This window comes from Podarcis raffonei, chromosome 2, assembly GCF_027172205.1.
Source record: "Podarcis raffonei isolate rPodRaf1 chromosome 2, rPodRaf1.pri, whole genome shotgun sequence".
In the NCBI taxonomy this organism is placed as follows: domain Eukaryota; kingdom Metazoa; phylum Chordata; class Lepidosauria; order Squamata; family Lacertidae; genus Podarcis; species Podarcis raffonei.
In genome coordinates, this window is record NC_070603.1 from 88,310,169 (window position 1) to 88,331,861 (window position 21,693).

Sequence of the window (21,693 nt, forward strand, 5' to 3'; positions counted from 1 at the left end):
CGCCCTCTTCTTCTTCTGTTTACCCCGCTCCCCCTTCTCTCTATCCTGGGATTGGGAAGTTGGGGGGAGGGAGGCAGAAACCCTCGCGTTGTAGAGCATGGGAAGTCGAAATTATAGCGTTGGTGCGCCTCCTCACAGCCTGAGGAGGGGAAAAGAGGGAGGGAGGAAGCCCCCTTCTGCAGCGCCCTCACAACGGCAGTCTCGACGGTTAATCTGCCCCCCCCCCAATTTTCCTGCCGAGCGCGCGCGCGCCGTTTCTCCTTTTCTCTCACCTGCCGGGGGGTGCGGGTGGAGAGGGGGGGAATAGGAGAAGGGGGGGGGAATAAAGGCGCGACTTTCCCGCCTCCTTGGCACACGCCCGGAGCTGCTGGCTCTCTTTCCCGGCCAGGCAGCTGCTCCCACCTCCTCCTCCTCCCCGCGCCTGTGGCGGCCCTTCCCCGCCTCGCGCAGCCCTCCGGGCCGCCTGCCAGCCGAGCCTCCCCTCCTCCCTCTCCCCGCCCGCCCCCCCCCCCACCGTGTGTCGAAAGGGACTGACGGAAAGATGGCCCCTCCTTCCCGCTCCCCCCTCCTCCCTCTCCCCTCCTCCCCCGCCAAAGACGAGGCCGAGCTGGTGTTTTTCCACTCAGCAGGATGGGTGATGCTCGGCGCTCGCTCATTAGACAACAGACACGAGAGGTCAGGAAGAAAGCGCTTATAAATTACCGTTTCCTCCCTCGCAGCCCTGTTAGTCCGCCTTGGCACTCTCCCCGGGACACACGGGACAGACCCACGGGCAGCTAAGGCGCTGGACAGATACCTGGTCAGAGGGGTGCCGCTGCTACAGGTACCCGAGGATCTTTTCCGAGGGATTTTTGATACAGATATATATTATTACATATATATTGGGAGAGCAAAGGTACACAGGGAAGGACCTAAGCCCAGCCTTCGCGGCTCTGCTTTCCCTCTGTCGGTGGCTCCCTTTTCTTCCTTTCTTCCTCGCTCTCCTTCCCTCTCTTTTCCGCTCTCCCTCGTAGCGTTTAGGAACAAAGGGAGTCGGAGGCATATGGATCGCCTCTTGTCATTTACTGGAAAACGGGGAGCTACTCTGAAGAAAAGAAACGCTTCTTCCTCCTTCTAAGGGGCATCCCTCAGCCAAGGTGGGAAGCAAGAAATCCTGGCATCAGGGGGTCGAGGATTTTTTTTGGCCAGGTTTCACCGTAGGCTAAGAAGCCCACCCACCCACCCACCTTCCCTTATCCGACCCCCACCCTTTTCCCCCTTCCTTAGAGATTTGTATTTGTCCTTTGCTATTTACTTTTAGGATGCATTGCTTCTGTGCTTTTTTTTTTTTGAGAGCGAGGGAGTGAGCGAGCGCATGGCGGTTTTCCTTTTGTCTGGTGTCCCCCCTCCCCTTTAAAACGTGCATGCATGTGCACCTTTCTGGTTTGGCTGTATGGGGTCTCTCAGCAGATACCTCTCTTCCCCGCCACCGCCCTCCGACACCTTGTGTTAACTTTTAAATAACAGATAGCAGTTAAGTGGAATTGTCTGCTGGTGCGGCTAACGCTATCCTCCTGGTTTTAGTGCGTTTTCTGCCTTTGTATGTCTGATGAGCATGTGCTTGGCCCTCCTCACTCCCTTTCTCTTCCGTTCAGTGTGCGATTAAATTATATTTAAGCAGCGCTGTTCTCTGCTACTAAAAATCTACCAGAAAAGGCAAGCGCTAGCATTGCTACACTGTTGGTGTTAGTACATCTTTAACTGGACTGTCGTTGCCCTCTTGTGCACTCGTTCATTCATTTTCTTTGGGTTTGGAGTGGTGAAAGGAAAGGGATTGTGATACTCTTTGAAAGTTTGCTGGCAAGAACCGAATCTCCAGCACACTTCAGTGTCAATAAAGTGATTCTGGATTTCCACCGCTGTTCCTGGGATCAGAAGGCAGCACTAAGGTGATGAATATTCATCTCTGTGTGATCGTTTAACAAAAGGGAAGGATACAGACTTTTGAGGCAGCACCATCTAAATTTCCATATAAGAGCATGAGGAGGAAGGCACTTTGCATACGTGTAAAGATCAGCAGATGGCCAATTGAGGATATGCTTCTCTTTTTATACTGTTTTGTTTAGAGGAGAACAGAGTGTTCATTACCTATACAACCTGCGTTTTACCAAGGTGAATGTCTGAACTAGACATTCTTATTACTGCTGCTGCCTAATGCTGAATGCTTTTGTGAGAAAAGACCATTATCTTTAATACAGACCTTATTTCTAAGTATTCATTCCTTAAGCTTACTGTCTTTAGTGTTCTAAAAATAAGTAATATATACTGTGAAATGAAGAGCCAGGTGTGATGGTGAAGAAACAGAGCTGTCTGTTTTGAAATCTTGAACGTCCTTGTAGCTCTTCCCAATGTGGATATAGAGCTTTGCTTATTCTTTTAAAAAAAAACATTCATAGTGACTAATTTTTAACCGTATCAGGAAAGGCATTAAGAAAGTGTGCCAAGAAAAGTCAGTTGTGCTTAATGGGCTCTTTTGGTATCCACTGTACTTTCTTGTTCCTCTGTGTTAAAGACTGTCTTAAGGGTTGGGCTGAAAGAACCAAATAGGTTTGTCATGTTAACAGGCTATGTAATTTGGAGTTGCTGCTGGCTAAGATTTTGAAATCTCTTATTTTTTAAAAGGATATTTTGTTTTTAGTGAATGAGCTTATTAAAAATGCGGGGTTATTCATACACAGTGTTTGAGGGGAGGGAAATATAGCCCAGTCTAGGCCAGACCTCTGTGTCCTTGGCAAATGATTTTGTATGTCTAGATTTATATTTGAATAAACAAGTAATCTTTCTAGCACCATTTGACTTTGGAATGTGGTGGGAGTATTTTCCTGGAAGACATTGCTTGGAAACTGATCTTTTACAGTAGGGATGGATTTTACTTTGTACCGGAGATGAGCTAGTCATCTACTGTAATAACAATGTCATTTACTTAAGGCAAATGCTGAAGGTGAACGTACTGTTCAGAGGGGGAAATTATATGTTTGCTGTGGTGGTCTGCTTCTCTCTGTTTTCAATTTTACCTTTCTCCTTTAATCTTCCCAATATTGATCTCTCTTCTTTTTTTAATCTGTCACTCCCTTTTGCTTTTCACGCCTCCCTCTGCCCTCCAGTCACCTTCTACCCTCTCCCCCAAGGTCTTTCATTTTCCTTTCCCACTTTCCTCTGCACTAATCTCCTTATAGCACTGGCACCCAAGAATGACATAACCTTTGGCAGCTTGCAAAAGCAAGTGTGGCAAATAACATCCCATCCTGTAGGGGGCAGTATGTGAGATTGGACCAGCAAAGACATTGTTACAGAATGGTAATGGGTGGGGGGAATAGGTTGTTGCTTTCCCCCCTGGGCTATATAATGGATGGGCTCCAGTATGCAAACTTAGACAGAATTATCTTCAGAAATCTCTTAATTGCATTGGATAGAACTGTGTAATTCCAGGATGAGGCCTATAGAATATTAGAGCATTAGTAAGTGAACAAATGGCCGGAAGTCTTGGTCTTTGAGCTGATCATAAAATGAGCAGCTTTGGTTAAAGAGATATAAGCAGGAGATTTTGGTGTAAAGCTGAAGCAACTCTCCGAAGGCTAATTTACAGTGGAGTAACTGAGTGCAATGTGATGATATCATTTAGGTATTGCTTTTTTGCCATGATGGAATAAAATATCATTAGAATTTCTTCTGTTCCTCTTTTCTTATGGGAAGGGGAGAATGGACTGAGACATAAGAGTCTGATAACTGATTAATGGGGGAAATGAAGAAATGCCTGATGAGAATACTAAAAATAGGTGAATGAGGTATAGACCTGTCAGAATCTTGTTGCTTCATTAGGGCTTGGGTGAACTATAAGCCTCTCTTTCAGGGTTATTTCAGTAAAGGTTTTCCAGTCCCACAGTGACTTCTCAAATATGGCCCACAGGGTACTGAGGGCAAAACTACGCATGACTTTGGAGCTGTGTGATTGGAACTTTTGATGTTTTATTTTCTAATGTAATGTAACTGAAGTGAGGCTGCCAATTGGATTGGTCAAGCAGCACTTGGGAAGTCTATTCACCCCTTTTCCTACTGCACCATGCTTCAGTCAAAAGCACACATCCTATGCTGTTGTTTGCTCTGTGGAGTGAAATAAGGGCATTATAAAATGTAGTATTGTGAGTGATGTGGTTTTGTGCTTTGTTTTTTGGTGCAGTTTTTAGTTTGATCATTTGTTTTAATTATTGGATTATGGTTATTTTTATGTTTTGCATTTCTGTTTGTGAAAGCCGGTTTGAGCACCTCCTTTTGTGGAGGGGGAAAGTGGGATATATATAGCCTTCATTCTGCCTCCCAAGATTTTTTGAGGCATTTAAAACTGCTGTATCTAGAAAGTGTAACTAGAAGCCTTTTGTTGAGTAGAGCCTACATGTTAGAATGTCAGGATAGGCATTCATGCTCATAAGTGGGTGGCCAAATTGTGGCATGGTTGCACCGAGTGTCAGAGTTTGTGGCATTTCTGGACAATAGCCAGAGAGCTATTGTTGTTGTTTAGTCATGTTTGACTCTTCGTGACCCCATGGATCAGAGCACGCTAGGCACTCCTGTCTTCCACTGCCTCCCGCAGTTTGGTCAAACTCACGTTAGTAGCTTCGAGAACACTGTCCAATAGAGAACTATTAGGTTTGACTGTTGAAAGGAGCCAAAATCACCCTGAACCCTGGAAGTAGCCTATGTCTTGAAAGGTATGCTAGTGTTGCACTGTCTCACACTTTGTGCTTAAAGGTTGCCTGTCAGTATTCTAATTGATCATTACACTTGGGAATGGGAAGGATTTCCCCCACTTCCAGGCTGGTGAACGTGGTGGGAGGGAAGTGATTTCCTTCCCTTGGAATACATGGATTGGATTACTTGTCTGAGCAGCATCATGTTGTGAAAATGTTCTGTACTTGCTTGAAGGCATCATCACTGTTATGTTTGCTGCTTCTCTGTGCATGTGGCACATCTTTTACAAAGTGAGGCCCAATTAAGACACAGCAGTAGGGGTGCTGTTGAAATGCATCTGTGGAATTGGGGCTCCACACAACTCTTTTAATGTCTACAATCAGCTCCCCACATGTATCAGTGGGATTGTGTGGCCATCCCTCAAGTCAGCAACAAACCTTTCTAATATCTGTATCAAAATTCTATTTGTCATATCCAACAGAATAAAAAATACATTTTTGTTTTCAGTGTGGTAGTGTAAATGACTCTGTGAAGTAATTGATCTTCAAGAAAATAATGATGTGGCATAGACAGGCATCATATTGCTATTGTGCCCTGGGGAGGAAAGAGGTTATGAAATATCCTGTGATACAGATCTGAGTTTAATCTTGTATATAATTTACTAAACCATAAATTCAGGACATCTCAGTAGGACAAGACACTTTTCCATTACACAGTGCTGAAAGTGGCTAGCGTTGTTTTGGTAAATGTTTGTAAATTAATGTGAAAAGAAACTGTTCTATGGAAATGGTTGAAGATGCTGCTAGTCTTTGATATCGTCTGATGATCACATGACTTAAGTGCTGAAGTAGTGAGATAAGATACTGTGCTTGACACAAATGGTGAAATGGTGGTGGAATGGTAGAGGGGATGTGGAGCATCTGGATGTTCAGATCCAAATATTTCAGAATCCTGTTGCATATGGTAAGAATGGTTGGAGAGAAAGGAAGGAACCTTGTTGTTCTTGGTCTTGAAAGAATGTTATATGTTGTTTATTATATAGCATGTGATAACCCAAAACAAGCCTACACTAGTACTTATCTTCCCCATATAGAATGCCCCTCTTGCTACCCTGCTACCATAGAAAAGGCGCGCACGCACACGCACGCACGCACACACACACACACACACACAAATATATAAAGAGAGCCAGGACAGAAGAAGGAGAGGAGGGAATATGAAGGCAAGTTAAGTTGTGGGAGGAGACGATAGGAGTCAAAAGGACCACTAAAGTATTTTTTAATCAATAAACTCAAAGTAGTTACAGGATTGTGAAAACAAGGTCATGTAAAGCCATCTGCATCCTGCAAATGTCATGTGTAGTATGATGATAAGCATATAAGCACTAACGTTTCTGTAAACATATGCTTGGTTCTCCCCACTCCCCTTCCTTCCTTTGAACCGTTTCAGTGGAGGAGGCAAGAGATTTGGGGAACGGGACTAGTGTCCTGAGAAGGATTCCCTCCTTCTGCTCAAACCTCCTCCTGAACAACTTCTCTTCAGAAAACTGAGCTGGGGAAGGCTAAAGACTGTGCTTGGGGAACTTGTGATCTTGAGCTGGGAGACAGCGCCACCTAAATGCCCTATTCCTCTAGTAACTAGGCAGGAGAGCAGGAAGTGTCCCTGCTTAAGGGGGAGGAACAGTTCTTTTGTGGCATCAGCAGCCTGCCCTCAACTCAGATTTCTTTGCACACCTAAGGAACACAGGAGAGAAGCCTGAGACAATGGCTGCTGATGTCACAAGGGCATTCTTTCCCCGCTACCCTCCCACCTGTAGCTAACATTGGAACAGGGACAGGCTGCCCAGAGGAAGGTGAAGTAGGCAGAGACATGAGGTAAGGATAAAGGCGAGGCAGTGGGCAGAGGTAAAAGCTCCAGCTCCCTAGTGACTGAGGAGGAAAGGCCGAAGAAAGGAGCTAGAAATCCGACACGGCTTGATCCACTCATTTAGCTTCATTGTTTCATATTTTTGCCTAACATTTATCTACTTAGCCTGCCTCTGTTTCTTTCTATATGGTCTTTTTGTTCCCATTGTTGTAAGTCTCATCAACCAATGAACAAGCCTCCTCAGCATTTATAACAGTTTTTAGATGGGGGGAAAATGAAAGCTGACTATAGGGTGGGGGCTGTGAAAGTTCTAGCAAGGCAAAGCTACACAAAAGTGCCATGGCAGCAGGATGCTCCAGCTCTGCTAACCAGCTTCCTTTCCACCAGATATGTAAGTATTCCTTAGTTAAGCAGGGCTTAAAGGCCAGAAGCAAATATCTACTACTGCACTGCTCTTATTAATAATATTTATTGGTTGCTTTGCTCATAGAAGTAACTCAAAGGACAATTAGGTCTGTCTGCAGTACAAAGTACTTTATATGTAGCAGTAGTAATAATCACGATTATATACTTCTGGGCACCCCCTCCTGGTGCATTTCAGTTTTGTCCCATTATTTTCTACTTTTGTCTTCAAGCTCAAACATGATTCTAGCAGGGATTGATTATTTTTTTCCTTGTGGCAAGTTAAAGCCTGTTCATATATAGTTTAGGGCAGCCTTCTCTATATACTTCTTCCCCGTCTCTGCATCCTTACAAAATTAACTTTACTTTGCTAGTGCAGCTGTGAATGTGAGCTTGCTTTGTAGATGCAGCTTGCCTCAAGACTTTTGCTTCATAGAAGCACTGCATGTGTGCCCTGTCCCTAACAATACTCTTAACGTTTCAAGCAGAGGCTGTTGTCTAATGCCAGATAAAAGCACTTTCTACTGTTAAGGGCTGCTTTACAAATAATCACTTTTCAAAAACATATACACCAGTGCCAAGGTCTCCAACTCATATGTGTATGGTGTGAAACTTTCATTTGCCATTGTGTAAGATGTGCAACTGTCCCAGTACTCATAAGAGACAATGCACAGGTATGCCAGTCTCTTCAATGGGCAGGGAGCCTTATTGAACTTACTGGAGCTTGTTTAAATCATGTTAAATCTATTTGTTTTAAATTACAGTGGTACTTATAAAGGTCAAATATTTAAAAATGATTTCTTGAGGGGAAGGAAATGTCTGAAAAACAGTGCCATCTATTCTCATTCAAGATGTGTCCTGTACTGTATCTCTGAATAAATTGGGGTTTGAATATTAATTATATTTTATCATTGACTTGTGACTTTCCTTTTAAGAGCAAGTTGGCTTGTTCAACCAGAGGAAGTAATACTGTTTTTTTCCCAATGCTGAATTGATTCTTTTAAATTATTATTTATATCATTATTATTTTTAATTTTACTGTTATTACTAGTGCAACTACTTTTAGTTTTAACAATATCATCACCACCCCACCACCATTATCATTTTATTTAATTATTGTTAATTCAGAAAGTTATTCCAGATGTTGCAGAGGTTCAAGTTCTAAGAGCTTGCAGTAGCTTAGACTTAAAAATATTTTCCACCTAAAGCAAGTTATAGAAAGATAAAAATAACACCAAGAGCTACAATGTTTCAAGGTCCACAGAATGAGAAGCCCAGCTCTGTGGCTTTGTGATATACCATTGTATTCAAATTGTTCTGAATTTTTTTCAGTTTTATACACACTGCCAAGTTTAATAGACCTGTTAAACTGTTGAAACTGAATGTAGAGTAACTGCACATTCCCACATATATCCCCTTGCCTAGCAGAAACAAAGTGTATTTTTAATGGACAAGTAGCTTCTAGCCCCCTGTATGAATTACTTTAGCTTTAGCCTGGCATGCACAACAAATTTTATAGTAGTTAACTCTAGTTGCAGCTGGAGGAATTTGTTTTCTATATTAGGACTGCCTTTAGACTTAATGAAACCCAGCTTTATATCCAAACCTCAGCCTATATCCAAGCCATGCTTAAGTACACAATAGTTTGACTATAGCATTGAAACTACACTTCAGCCTGATGTTGTGTATACTCCAAACATTTAAAGCAAATTCTCCTCTACCCCCAAATAATCCTGGTAATCCTGGAGGTATTTGTTAAGGATGTCAAGAATTGTGCTCTGTGTAGGGTAAACTACAATTCCCAGGATTCTTTGGACAGATGTGCTTTAAATGTTTGGTGTGCATTTGCAGAAGTGACTCAATACACCACATCCTGCCTTGGTAAGTACAGAAGAGATGTTTAGCTATTTTAATAGAATACACGTAGGCAGCTTATTTTCACTTAGAGACTGTCAGGACACGAAATACACTTTGTTACTATCTCTACTTCTTCCCCATCTCTTGCCGAACTGCACAAATTCCTTAGCACAGATTATTTTAAATCTTGCTTATAGATAAGACTTCAGGCTGCTACCAGAATGTGGGCATTAGAAGAACAATGTAGTAGAGGCCTGTCAAAACTGCAGACTTTAGGACAAAACTGCAGACTTGGGGAGAAATTTGATGCCTTGGTACTCTTCAGTTTCTGATCCCATTCTCTCTGCCTTCCAGTCCACCCTCTCATACTTGAGCCAGCTCCCTGCCCTATGCCAGCAGAATCCGCTATAGGACCCAAAGAGGGTATTTGCTTTGCAGGATCTAACTAGGTAGTTGAGAACCGTTACAGAGTTCTACTGATCCCTGTACCTATTTGCAGACTAGATCTCTGGCAAGAAGAGATCCAGAAACACTTCTTGTGCCTCAAAGCCAGAAATAGAGTTCATTGGTAGAGCACATGCTTTGGAAGCAGAAGGTATGAGGCTCAGACCCGGCATCTCTAGATTAAAAAGGACTAGGTAGAAGGTTCTGAAAAATACTTCTTCCTGAGACTTTGAAGAGCCACTGCAAGTCAAGAGTGTATAATACTGGGCTAACTGGACAAACTTACCTGGTGTAAGGCAGCTTCTTATGTTCCTAAGCTGTTTTCCAGCTTTTCATTGTAGGCCACAGAGGACCTTTCGGTGTTAGAAAATGGCTGTAAACAATGGAGATCCTAGACAATGATGCACAAATCCCAGGGAAAGTGATAAGCCTTCCTGTCTTGCTGCAGGAACTTAATTTTTCTGGATCTTAAGTTTGACTTTTGAGACAGTTTGCCAGAATTTCATTTTTTAAAAGCTGGCACGTAGGAAAGATTAAAGCAGAAAATTAGGGAGGAACAGTTGCCTGGTAGTGCAGACTCTGTTGTTATCTGGAGTTCTTAAACACACATGTGGCATTCATATCTGGCAGGATTATGTCCATATTTTCCCGTCCATTAGCATCTTATTTTTTGTTTTGTTTTGTTTTTGTTTATTTTATTTTTTTTTCTTTTTCTGAAACAGGAAGAGAAAATCCATTCTGGAGAGACTCTTCTTCATGTAAGTGTTATTAATGCTCGTTAATGAAAATAGCAAAATATTAGCAGTGCAGCTCAAATGTTCCAGAATTCCAAATGTTCACCATCTGCTCAAAGGACAGTAAAACTGCTTGCAGAAAATAAGCTACTGTCATGTAGTGATAAATACTCAGCATTATTATATTATTATTATTATTATTATTATTATTATTATTATTATTATTAGAGGGTGGGCCTCTTCTAGCAGAGCCTCTTCTTACTCCTGTGTATAGTTAAGGTGATCTGTGATCAGAACATGTGCACAGATCATCCCATTCTGGATCAGTGTTTTGTTTTGCATATATTCTTACCAACTTTGTGAAGTGGGGTTCCTATTGTTTCAAATTTACAAAATAGTGGTTGAGAGAGCAAGCGATTTGGGCCAAACTAGAAATGCTGCTGTTAGTAGTAGTTATTGTCGTCGTCGTAGTATTACCGTATTTTTTGCCCTATAGGACGCACCGGCCCATAGGACGCACCTAGATTTTTGGGGGTGAAATAAAGGAAAAAAATTTATTTCCCCCCCCCAGGCGCGGGGCTGGGGCGGGGGAAGCTCGGGCTTCCCCCAGCCCCCAGAACAGGACCCAGAGCCATGCTGAAGCTGCATGCAGCTTTGGCATCGCTCTGGGAGCTTGCGGGGCTGGAGGAGGGGCTTCCCTCTCCCCCAGCCCCCAGAACGGGACCCAGAGCGATGCCGAAGCTGCGTGCAGGTTTGGCATCGCTCTGGGAGCTTGCGGGGCTGGAGGAGGGGAAAACCCTCCGCCAGCCTTCTAACCAAGTCAGGGGACAGCGGGAAAGGCGCGCTGCGCCTCCCGCTGTCCCCCAAGTTTGCGGGGCTGGCGATGGGGAGGAGCAGGCTTCTCCCCCCCGCCAGCCTTCTAACCAAGTCGGGGGACAGCAGGAAAGGCGCGCTGCGCCTCCCGCTGTCCCCCAAGTTTGCGGGGCTGGCGATGGGGAGGAGCAGGATTCTCCCCCCCACCAGCCTTCTAACCAAGTTGGGGGACAGCAGGAAAGGCGCGCTGTGCCTCCCGCTGTCCCCCGAGCTTGTGGGGCTGGCGGTGGGGCTCTCCTGAAGCCTGGAGAGCGAGAGGGGTCGGTGCGCACTGACCCCTCTCGCTCTCCAGGCTTCAGCGAAAGCCTGAATTCGCCCCATAGGATGGACACACATTTCCCCTTCATTTTTGGAGGGGAAAAAGTGCGTCGTATAGGGCGAAAAATACGGTAATAGCCAACAACCTCTGACTTGAATTTGCAGTTTGACAAAAGTGCTGGGTTTCATGTGAACAAGTAGGTAACTGCTATTGCCCTCATTTTAGAAATAGAAGTTGGTTGAAGAGTAATTGGCACTGCAATCACAGGTACACTTACTAGAGAGTAAGTCCTTTCTCTCTCGTTGAACTACATGGGACTTACTTCAGAGTAAATATGCTTAGGATTGCACTGTAAGAGATTTCTCCAAGGCCATAGAGCAAATCAGTGTACGAGCTCAGTATAAATTTTCCTGCTGCCATTCCTGTGCTGAAATACACTTTGTTTTTCTTGGATTATATAACATAATCCAAGTTAGTATTTGCAAAGTTGGCGTGTGCATATGTGCGTGTGGCCTCAGATAGTATGTAGATATTGCAAGCTTTTTCTATGATTTCTTGGCATTACTTGTTGACAGCCATGAATATAAGTATATATAGACACTTACCAGTCCCCTTCCCCTTCAAAGAACAGCAACAGGATGCAGTCAGTCTGCTGATCTATGTATCACAGGGCAGTTTGAGGTCTGGCAAACTATTTATTTACATGGAACAGTGACTCACCCTGGATGAATGAGCAAGAGTCTTAACCACTAGGTTGCGCTAGAGAGCCAGTCCCAGCAGCTATCAATGTTGGGGTTTTTAAAGTTGCATTATGCAACTCCTTTTACTTAATGTTCCCTTCCTCTGCATGAGCATCATTCTCAGACCAAATGGAGCAGCAGGTTGCGGTAAAACAGTTATATATTCTGCTCATGGACTTGGCTTACTTGCAAATTCTGGCTGGTTACTCGCAAAGACGTTGTCTAAGCCTATAAGTTTGGGTACACCCACTGAGACTTTACACTCATGCACACATACCCTTCTTAATAGTAATAACCATGCCATATCTCAAACTGCTTATGAGTTTCCCTTCAGTTTCATCATTCGTCAAGAGGGCTGCTGTTTGCGAAACACAGGACTAAAAAACCCCTTGGACACATTGAACTAGCTGCACAGTTCTTTTGAAAATTTGTCTCTGTGTTCAAAAACTTAATTAAACTTGTAAATTTAATAAAGGTAGGGATTCATTTAGGTTTAAGTTTTTTGTTTTTGTTTTGATGGAGCAGAATCTGCTTTGGAGAGGAAAATTATTGCATTCCTTTGTGGTATGGAGTCTGTTTTATATGACATTCTCTGTGCACACTGTCCCTAACTCAGTGGCAAACTCAGGAATGTTAGCCCTGGGTAAAGGTCTAATAAAACAATAGTGTTTTTTAAAAAAAGTAAGTGCTGCCTTGTTTGCATAACGATGGGTTCATGTATCTAAAAGCTATGGTAACAAATGTTCTTATGGGGCTGAAGTACTAGTTGAGCTAGAATAAAAAGCAGCTTGTGCAGCACACTCTCCATAGGTAATCATTTCTGTGCTGAGCACCTCCATTTGTAGAGGCAAATTTGATTGCAAACATCTTTTCCCTTCAAGCCATGGCCTTGTTTTGCCTGATAAACTAGCAGTGCATTCAGATTTAAGGGAACATTGCAAAATATTGCGATGAGGAAAATGGAAGAATTTCCTCCTTTCTGCCTTAATTCTCAACAGATGTGGGTATAGGTTTTGAAGATTTCCCTCCTTGCCTCTGCCTCTTGGGATGTATGAGATGCCTGCCAGCCACACCATGGGCTAGTCTTTGCCAACTTAGTACCCTCCAGGGGTGAGAGGAGTTGTAGTTGAACATCTGACCATTGATCATTCTTGCCGGAGCTGAGGGGATTTGGAGTGCCAACACCATCTGGAGGACACCAGGTTGGGGAAGGCTGCCAAAGGCTAACCATACATCCCAGGCCATGGTTAGCCAAATTAGAAAAATGGACGTTAGAACCCCATTTTGTGCGTTTTTCCTACTACAGTACAGCGGCACACAGTCCATTTGCACATTTCATCCTCTGCAATACAACATGCAAGGGTCCCAACAGATGCCATTTAATAAGATGTTTCTCCATGGGAGCAGTGTTTAAAGTGATTCACTCACTGTCATTATTGCCACCTCTTGATCCAGCATTTTCTGCGCCTGGTGAGCCTGATAGCAGTAATATTAATGGCAACCGAATGCAGGGACTTTGGTGAGTGGTTAGGGGTAAAATGGTGCTGTCCAGAGAAAATTAAAGTTTACTGGTAGGAATGGGAGAACTGGGATCTACTAGCTTCTTGGAGGAAACTCCCAGCCTAGACAGGCAAACCCATGAAATGAGGAGCAAGCATAACATAGAATCTCATTCCCCTTGGCCTCATTGGATGTCATAATTGGCCAGCTCAGTAAGGTGCATGGCCTCTCTGGATGGTTAGCATGATAGAGAGACAGAGTTTCTAAACTATTAAACCATCACCATTCCTATTTTCAAATGAGGGTTAGCTGCATGTGGATGTGCTTTGGATGTGCTGGACAGCAGAACTAGTGAAGGGAAAGGGTCAGACTGGATGCCTATTCCCTGAGGTATTCAGGGAAATTGTGGGTCTTGTGTTTTTAAATGGCCTACTACACACATGCCTTCCCAGTAACCCTTAAAAACAGGCTGAAGACAGTGGTTTCACATGCTCATTGCCCTCCAGCTACCTTGAAATGTTAGCAAAATAGAGCAGCACCCACACATGAGTTCTCGGCCCCTGGAGTTGGGAGGTAGGCTAAAGGCCAGTCTGGTGTGTATTTTCTGTGCCCATCGCTGGATTGGGAAAAGGAATTGGCTTTGCAGAATACTCTGTTCTGATTAGTACATTCCTTGGGCTCAATTTGCTCTCTGCAAAGGCCATTTAACCTGCAAAATGTAATGTTTCCTCACTGTGTAAAGCTGGGGGCAGAGGAGGCATTAGCTCCAAACTTTCCCCTCCTTCAAGTTCTTTAAAAAGCAAGGAGGAATGCCATGTTGTGCTTCAGAGGACAAGAGAAAGGAAAAACAGGTGTCCATTCTCCAAGCCCAGTTCCTCTACAGCCCTCTGCTTGAGCAGGGCATTTTCCTCCTTTTTTCCCTTGCCCTTTTCCTTCTCACTCTGTGAATATCTTTCACACATCTACATGTAGAAAAGGAATGGGATATAACAACAACAAAAAAAGGAGATAAATACACAGACTGCAAAAAGTGCCATGGGTCTTGATTTGTACACATATGTATCTCATATGTGTACAAACCTGGGTGTGCATATAATATATAACAGTGTGCCCCTTTATTACCTACTTAGACATGTATCAGTAAAGTGAAACTGGAAGTCTTGATGCTTCCTTTTCTGCATATCCAGATAACATCTTTGTATACGTTTATTTTTGCTCATAATCTCTATAGTGTTTGTGGCTTAGTGCTTTGGCTTTTTGGACTGCTGCAGCATGAATTTTTAAATGGGAGTTAAATGCTCTCATGAGAGTTAAAACAAGCACATTGTCAAATACTAGATTTGTTAAAATGTACAGTAATTTTGGAACAGTATCCTCTTCTTAGTTAAGATACTTTTTCCTTTTTTAAACTTGACATTTAACAGAATTAAATCCTCTGCAGCAGTGTTAATTTTGAGGGAGTAGTGTATAGCCCTTAAGTATAAATACTTCTTAAGGCAGTTGTGCTCAAGTATTTCAGAGATGGTGGAAGGATCTGAGACTTTTCAGACAGAAATGCATTCTTAGAGATGGTCTTTGTCAGGATTTAGGATTGTTTTTTGAAGCAGGTCATTTCTTAGTATGGAAAGTGGATTGCTCATAGCTATCGCCAGTCTCATTTGTAACTATAATGCTAAGAAGGAACCATCTTACTGTAATCATTTTGCGTCAAATACTACCATCATTCATTACTTTCTATCAGTGCCTCACCCTATGGAGGAACCAGCACTGCCCATCCGCATTGAGGAGGGGACAGAAGTTCCAACGGGTGAGTGCAGCTAAGGTGGGATGCTTGTGAAATGGCGGGGGGGAGGCATGTTTGTACATGGCGCTTGATGCCTCGTTTGTGTTTATCCATATGTCACTGAGAGTTCTAGGAATGTTATCTGCAAACATTTACAACATTTTTTGTCCCCCTCCCAAATGTGCTATGTTGGCAGTGCCAGCCCTCAGATGGTCTACAGAAAAGTTGCACCATTTCCAGTCACCCACTATGCTTCTGCCACATCCCATCATTACATCCGGACTTTGCAGCTCTCATGATTTTATTGCCAGTCTAAGGGGTGTGGACATTTCTAACTATTCAGCTTGCAAAGAATGAGGTACACTCCAGAGTATGTGGCCCCATTGATAGGAATGTCTAAGTTGCCCTGGATTGCTCACAATATTTTACAAATATTGCGGTAGATGACATAGTTTTCTTCCTTTAATTTTGAATAATTGCTCTTCTGTCTTTTCTGAGAAATTGTCTGTCATAATGAACATACGTAGGGGAACATAGGAAGATAATAAAACTGACAAATGCTTAAAGCAGAAAATGTTACTTACCTGTTACAGAAGGCACACATATAATTCCTCTACTTGAGGGGAGAGTAATTCACCCAGAATAATTTACTGTTACAGCATTTCAGATTAGATTTATTGGGCAACATACATAATGGAAATTTGCTCGTGCAACAGGACTAACACTTTCTTTTCTCTTTTCCACCCTGCAGCCCCCCCCCACCCCCAAAATCTGCTCCAGAAGATTCCCCCAACACACCAGAGCAGATACTGGGGCGATTTGTGGTGGGAGGCTGCAGGGGAGAGGAGAGAGGAAGGGAAAGCTTTGTTTTGCAAGCTGACACTCACTGCATTGAATCTCACCCTTTTGTTTAAAATCTGGGTTCACCTCATTGGAGTCAGATAAGGATACTATCAAAATGAGGAATGCTTTATTCTGAATTTCGATTGAAAGCACCTTTGACTTCCTTAAAAGGCAGCACAAAATCCATGTTTATTGAAAACTGCTGTCATCCCCCAATCGCTCATGCTTTATCTTATTTCCTTGTTCTGCAAGCAAACTGGAAAAATATGCATTTAATTTTATTTTTTAAAGTCTCATTTTCTGTTGTTTTGCTTTTGTAAAGATGTTGCCATAGCAAACTTCATTCACATCTCCATAGCATTATTATTATTAGTAGTAGTATGAAATTGCAAACATTTTCCACTTGGTCATAGTTTCATTTTTCTGCCACAAGGTAAAAGAATAAAAATTTAAGATGCAAATTACATATTAAAGGTTGAATGACCATAACCATGGATATCCATTAATTTTGTTCAGACTGGTTGCTTTGTACCCTCTTCAAATTAATATTGTGGTTCTGCATGCTTCTGAAGTGCAAAAAGTGTGTGAGAGATTAACACAAACTAAATATAAATAATGGTATCAAAAGCATTGTCTGAAATCAGTGGCAACTAATAGAAGAGATAAATAATTTCTTTTTGTCTTTCTTGCTTTCTTTCACAGTAATTTTCAGTATAGGTTTTTACCACTTCTTGGTAAGACTGTTCAGGGCAAGTAGGCTCCATGTACCATGACAGAGCCGGACAGTTCTTTTTCTTGATTCAGGAACTGATTCCACATTCACTCAAGTGAAACTCCTAACTGAAGTCAAAATTAAAATCAGTGGCTTTGTTGCTGTTGTTGTCTATAGGTGAAAGTGTAGGTTAAGTTCTCTGTTTGCAAATTCTGCCTTGCAAAGCATGATATATAGAAGTGGGCTGCATGTTTCGGTTTCTTAGAGAAATGAAATGCTTATTTTAATCCTGATCTGATTAGCCAACAGAAGGATTTGCAAAAAGCAACAGCGTAGCATTTTGTTGCATCTGATTGCCAAAGTTTTTGTTGGTAATAAATATTGTGCTGAAAATAATTTTCTGATTTAAAAATGGATCTTCTATCACACATTCTTCAGGAAAACTGTTAAGAATTACACAGAATGGCTAGTGACTTATATGACCCCAAGGTTATATGCAGAAGATTTGAAATTTGGAAATAACTGGTAGACCCATAAGTATAGTAAAATATATTCCTATTACAGAATCATTTTAACTATAAGAATAAATGTTTCCTAATCTTAAATGCTTATAGACATAAAGGGCACCCTGTGCATGTAGGCCCCATTGACTTCTAATTGGGACTTGCTCCTAGGTACATATGCATAGGATTTCAGATAAACAACACATACACAGGTCCTAGGCTCCTCTACAACCAGCTTCCTTACTAATCCAGTGTTTCCATTCAGCTATCCATCCTTCCTACTCCCTTTTCCCAGGCTTGTGGAGAGTTTATAGTATTGCTATCCCTTGGTCCCAAAGGATTTCCCTGGCTTCTTCCCATATAAAAAGGATTGAGAGATGCCAGTTGGCACACTTTCTGACTAGGGAGGGGAAGTTGTAGTGGAGTGTGTGCCTCAGGAAGTAGCGGCAGGTGCTCAGTTGGGGCAGTGGTCATATGTAACAGATGACTACTCCCTCACCACTTTGAGCATATCTGTGCCACAGTCATAAATTGTTGTTGGGCACCATGGCTTTAGCCAAGTGTTATCTTACTGATGCTGACCGTTGGTGATCCCAGAAGTGCTTTTTCTAGGATTTATTTGGATACGGTTTAAGGTCATGCCAGAACCATTTCTAGTGTGCAATGCAGACATTGGCCTGGTGCACATGAAATGCTAAGCCAAAACTTGGTTTAGTGAGACCATGCAACTGTGTGGGCTGCTGGAGAAGAGCTCACAGCCACTTTTCTCCTCCAAATTCTTCCTGCCATGCTGAGCAAAGCCAAGGTTTGAGTTAGTGTGCCATCCAAACTGGGACTTGTGGTTAGGTTCCACTTACCCACAAGTTGTAATCAAGGCTTGTATTTTGTTATAGCTCTTGGTTAGTGAGGATAGGAGCTTAACCACGAGTCCTGGTTTTGATGGCATGATAAATTAAGCCTGCTTGGCATGGTGCAAAAGAACTAGGAAGGAGCAAAGCAGCTGCAAACCCTTCTCCAGGAATGAGTACTCCTTTGGTCTGGGTAAGTCAAGGTTTGGTTTAACTTGTCATGTGCAACCAGCCAGTCTCTCAGCCACATTCTCACATACCCATTAAGTAGCTACTTAAGTAGTCTCTGGAGTAATTAAATTAGTCACGATGCTGTTGCCGCATAAGAAAGGAGGGGGGTTGATGAGACTGGAAATAAGAGGAGAAAGTGTCTTGAAGCAGTAGCAGGGGCTCACTTAGCATGTCAAAGGGCACCCTATGAATGCTACTTGTCTAAAATCAGGGCAGGAGTAGCCATTTTAATGTACCATCTTGCTAAAGGTGCAGTGGAGAATCCAGTGAGTGGGTGAGCTATGGAGAGTGAGAAATCAACGTTGACTCTAGGCAGTGAGTCAGTCTGTTCTGTACCCACATAAGTGCATAAACAGTAGACTTCTGTCTTCTTTGCTGCTGTTTCACTATCAGCGTGCATGTGTGTGGCTAGGAGAGTAAGGAAACAACAGATGATGAGAGTTTTTTTTGAGGGGTGTGTGTGTGCTTCTGCTGTTTTGCCACTCAGAAAAGAACAAGTAGTTCAGTGTGAGTTTCCTCACTAGCAGGTTTATGTAGCTTAGAGCATTTTCTCTGTAGAAACATCCTGATCCCTTTCTGTTTCACCTTTTGTTCCCAGCATTCTGGTGACTGACCATAGAACTTCATTTCCTCTTTCAAATATGATAAAATCTAGTTTCTGTTCAGTTGTTTCTTTTTTCTTTTCCCCTAAATGGAAGCCCAACTCTAAATGAAGCAGATTGTAGCAGACTTCATAAAGAAAGATGTTATCAGACACCTTCAAGATATATCCATTAGCTGTTATTGGTTCTTTTTATCATCCCAGTAGCTCTGATCTGTACTTCCATTTGTCTGTACACACAAACCATGACATTTGCCTTGGTGACTGAGTGGCAACTAAAGTAAAGTATCCTAGTTGTCATGAATGTGTGAAGCGGCTAGTCCTCAAAGCTTCGCTTCCTGACTGGTAGCAGCCATCCATAATCTCAGATGGCTTTTCGTCCTTAGTCATGCCACTTGAGATATTTAACACACACACCTAGAAATCCCAGGGGCAGAATCCATAATCATTTTTATGTGCTTTACCACTGGTATACCTTCATCAGCACAATTGGATGCCTTCATCTGCCCCAGCTGCAACAGAATATGCTTCTCCCCTATTGGCCTCTACAGCCACAGCAGGGGCTGTAACTTTCTAATGCTTTGACTTCATCCCTGAAGACTCACTCCTTCATTATTTCCCGATGGATGCCAACCAACCACTGAGCTGTGGCCCTATTTCCAGTTTTAGAGCAGATTACATTGTTAGTGATGCAATGAAATCTCTAATAATACACTAGATTTGCTGTGTAACTACTGTGTAACCTGGGATGGTTGCTCTTAAAAGGGGCCAACATGAAGATGTTAACAGTGCCTGCCCACATTGTTTCGGCACCTCTTCCCATTGTGCCACACAAAATACATTTCCGTCTGTGATTGTCAGGGCAATGGAATGATTCTGCCATTGCATGCTGTGACATCATTGTCAGGCAAAATGTGCTCTGGTTGTGGATGGGAAAGTGGCCTGAAGAACAAATCAAGATGCAGATAGTTGATGGCGGCACATAACGAGCTGAAATGAAATAGAAACAGAAGACATTCATATGTACTCCAGACAATATTAAATGTGTGTGGATAGCATTTGTGAAAGCCTGCCTTCTGTGTATCCCAGAATTTTAAATAAGAGGCACTTGTCATTTGAATTGCACCTAATACTGTAAGTTTTTCAGGTGCAGTTAGTCGCCTCTGAAATTTTGTCCAGCACCAAACAGTAACATTTTGCACTCTTGCATCTGGAGTGATGATGTAATGATCAAAGCAGCAGTTTATCAAGAGAAAGCAGCAGGAAGCTTGTGCTCCTTTCTGGATTATTGTCAATCATTAGCCTTTTAGCTAGCTCACCCCCAGGGGTGTTAATTGAGATCAGAAGTTGGTTTGTTATGAACAAAAACAACCTTTAACCGGGCCACTTCTCCTTACTGAATTAACAATACTTGCAGCAGGATATAACAGCTTTCAGTCCTTCATCTGTATTCTGTTGATGCCTGCCACCATTTCTTTCCTGCTCTGTTACTTTATGGAAGCAGTCCTGATGCCTAAAGAGTGTGGTGTTGTTTTGACTCTGGAGAGCAATGAAAGGGAAGCCTAGATGTCCTGTTTCTGGGACAGTGTCTGCTAGGGAGTGTATTCCAAGCACGCCTACTTCAAAGATCCATTCCTTTCATGGTATGGAAAACATGTCTTCAAACAGATTTATGTGGTGAATTTTGTCTCCACTTAATATACCCACAGTTTCTCAGGAACAATTCTTGGGATCTCATGATGGTTGAAAAATGTGTACTGCACCTGTGAAGAGCCCAGTTTTTATGTGACATTGGGTTTGTTTGGGTGATCATGACTTGGCCAAGATATGAACAAGCTTTTTGCCTGCTTAGGTAGCCCCATAACACCTCCTTTTATGCAAGCTGCAGGTCTCCAATTAGCCCACAGTTTCCCATATTAACTGGGAAATTATGGTTATCAGCCTTGGAACAAGCCAGGATCTTAAACCATGGTTATTAAACTGAGACACAATGTGTCTTTAGGGAATCCCAGGTAATACTACATGCAGACAATAAGGACGATGAATTGACCCATAGCATGGTAGGGTCAATCTGGAGGTGACAGATGGGCAGCTTTGATACTAAAGAGCCTCAGTTTAACACTGCAAGCTTTGCACTTTTTGGCTAAATTGCAGTCTAAACATGTTTGGCAAGATAGGATGACTCTGTGCTATCTGCCCAGGGGCTGGATCCGGCCTAATTGCCTTCTAAATCCGGTCCGCGGACAGTCCGGGAATCAGCGAGTTTTTACATGAGTAGAATGTGTCCTTTTATTTAAGATGCATTTCTGGGTTATGTGTGGGGCATAGGAATTCAGTCATTCTCCCCCCCCCCAATATAGTCCAGACCCCCACAAGGTCTGAGTGGACCGGCCCCCTACTGAAAAAGTTTGCTGACCCCTGTGCTACAGGAAAGTGCTACTTGAGGCAAGATAGGATGACTCTGTGCTATCTGCTACAGGAAAGTGCTACTTGCTCGTTTTTGCCTCTTACTCATTTATGAGCACTGTTCTGTTCCAGCATTATTAGCCAGTCAGATTTTGGTGTCTGATCTTACAGTATAAGCCTTCATGGAACATCAAGCTGAAATGATGAGAACCTAGCTAAATAAAAAGAGTTGTATCTTGTGCTTGTACTGGCTTAACTAAACCGTCACACCTCTGTGAGATGATCACACTGATCTCATTACTTCTCCTGCTTATATGTACAAAAGCATAGTGTGTTAATTATACAGATAAAAAGGGCAAGGGGTCT

General features: G+C 42.7%; 1 protein-coding gene across 7 annotated transcripts in view; it reads left to right on the forward strand.

Moving 5' to 3' along the window:
- The first annotated feature begins 578 nt into the window (after nt 1-578).
- The window catches only part of SLC6A6 (solute carrier family 6 member 6), a 55,254-nt gene continuing 34,139 nt past the window's right edge, over nt 579-21,693 (forward strand). Inside the window, exons 1-3 of one of the 7 annotated variants that reach the window (XM_053378041.1) lie at nt 588-823; nt 10,017-10,052; nt 15,142-15,207. In XM_053378041.1, coding sequence (XP_053234016.1) covers nt 15,153-15,207 — 55 coding nt within the window. In that variant the 5' untranslated portion in view covers nt 588-823; nt 10,017-10,052; nt 15,142-15,152. Of the gene's footprint in view, nt 824-909; nt 1,137-6,453; nt 6,600-6,963; nt 6,983-10,016; nt 10,053-15,141; nt 15,208-21,693 lie in introns of those variants that run through there. The other 6 variants (XM_053378043.1, XM_053378046.1, XM_053378044.1 and 3 more) reach the window with 6 other exon arrangements.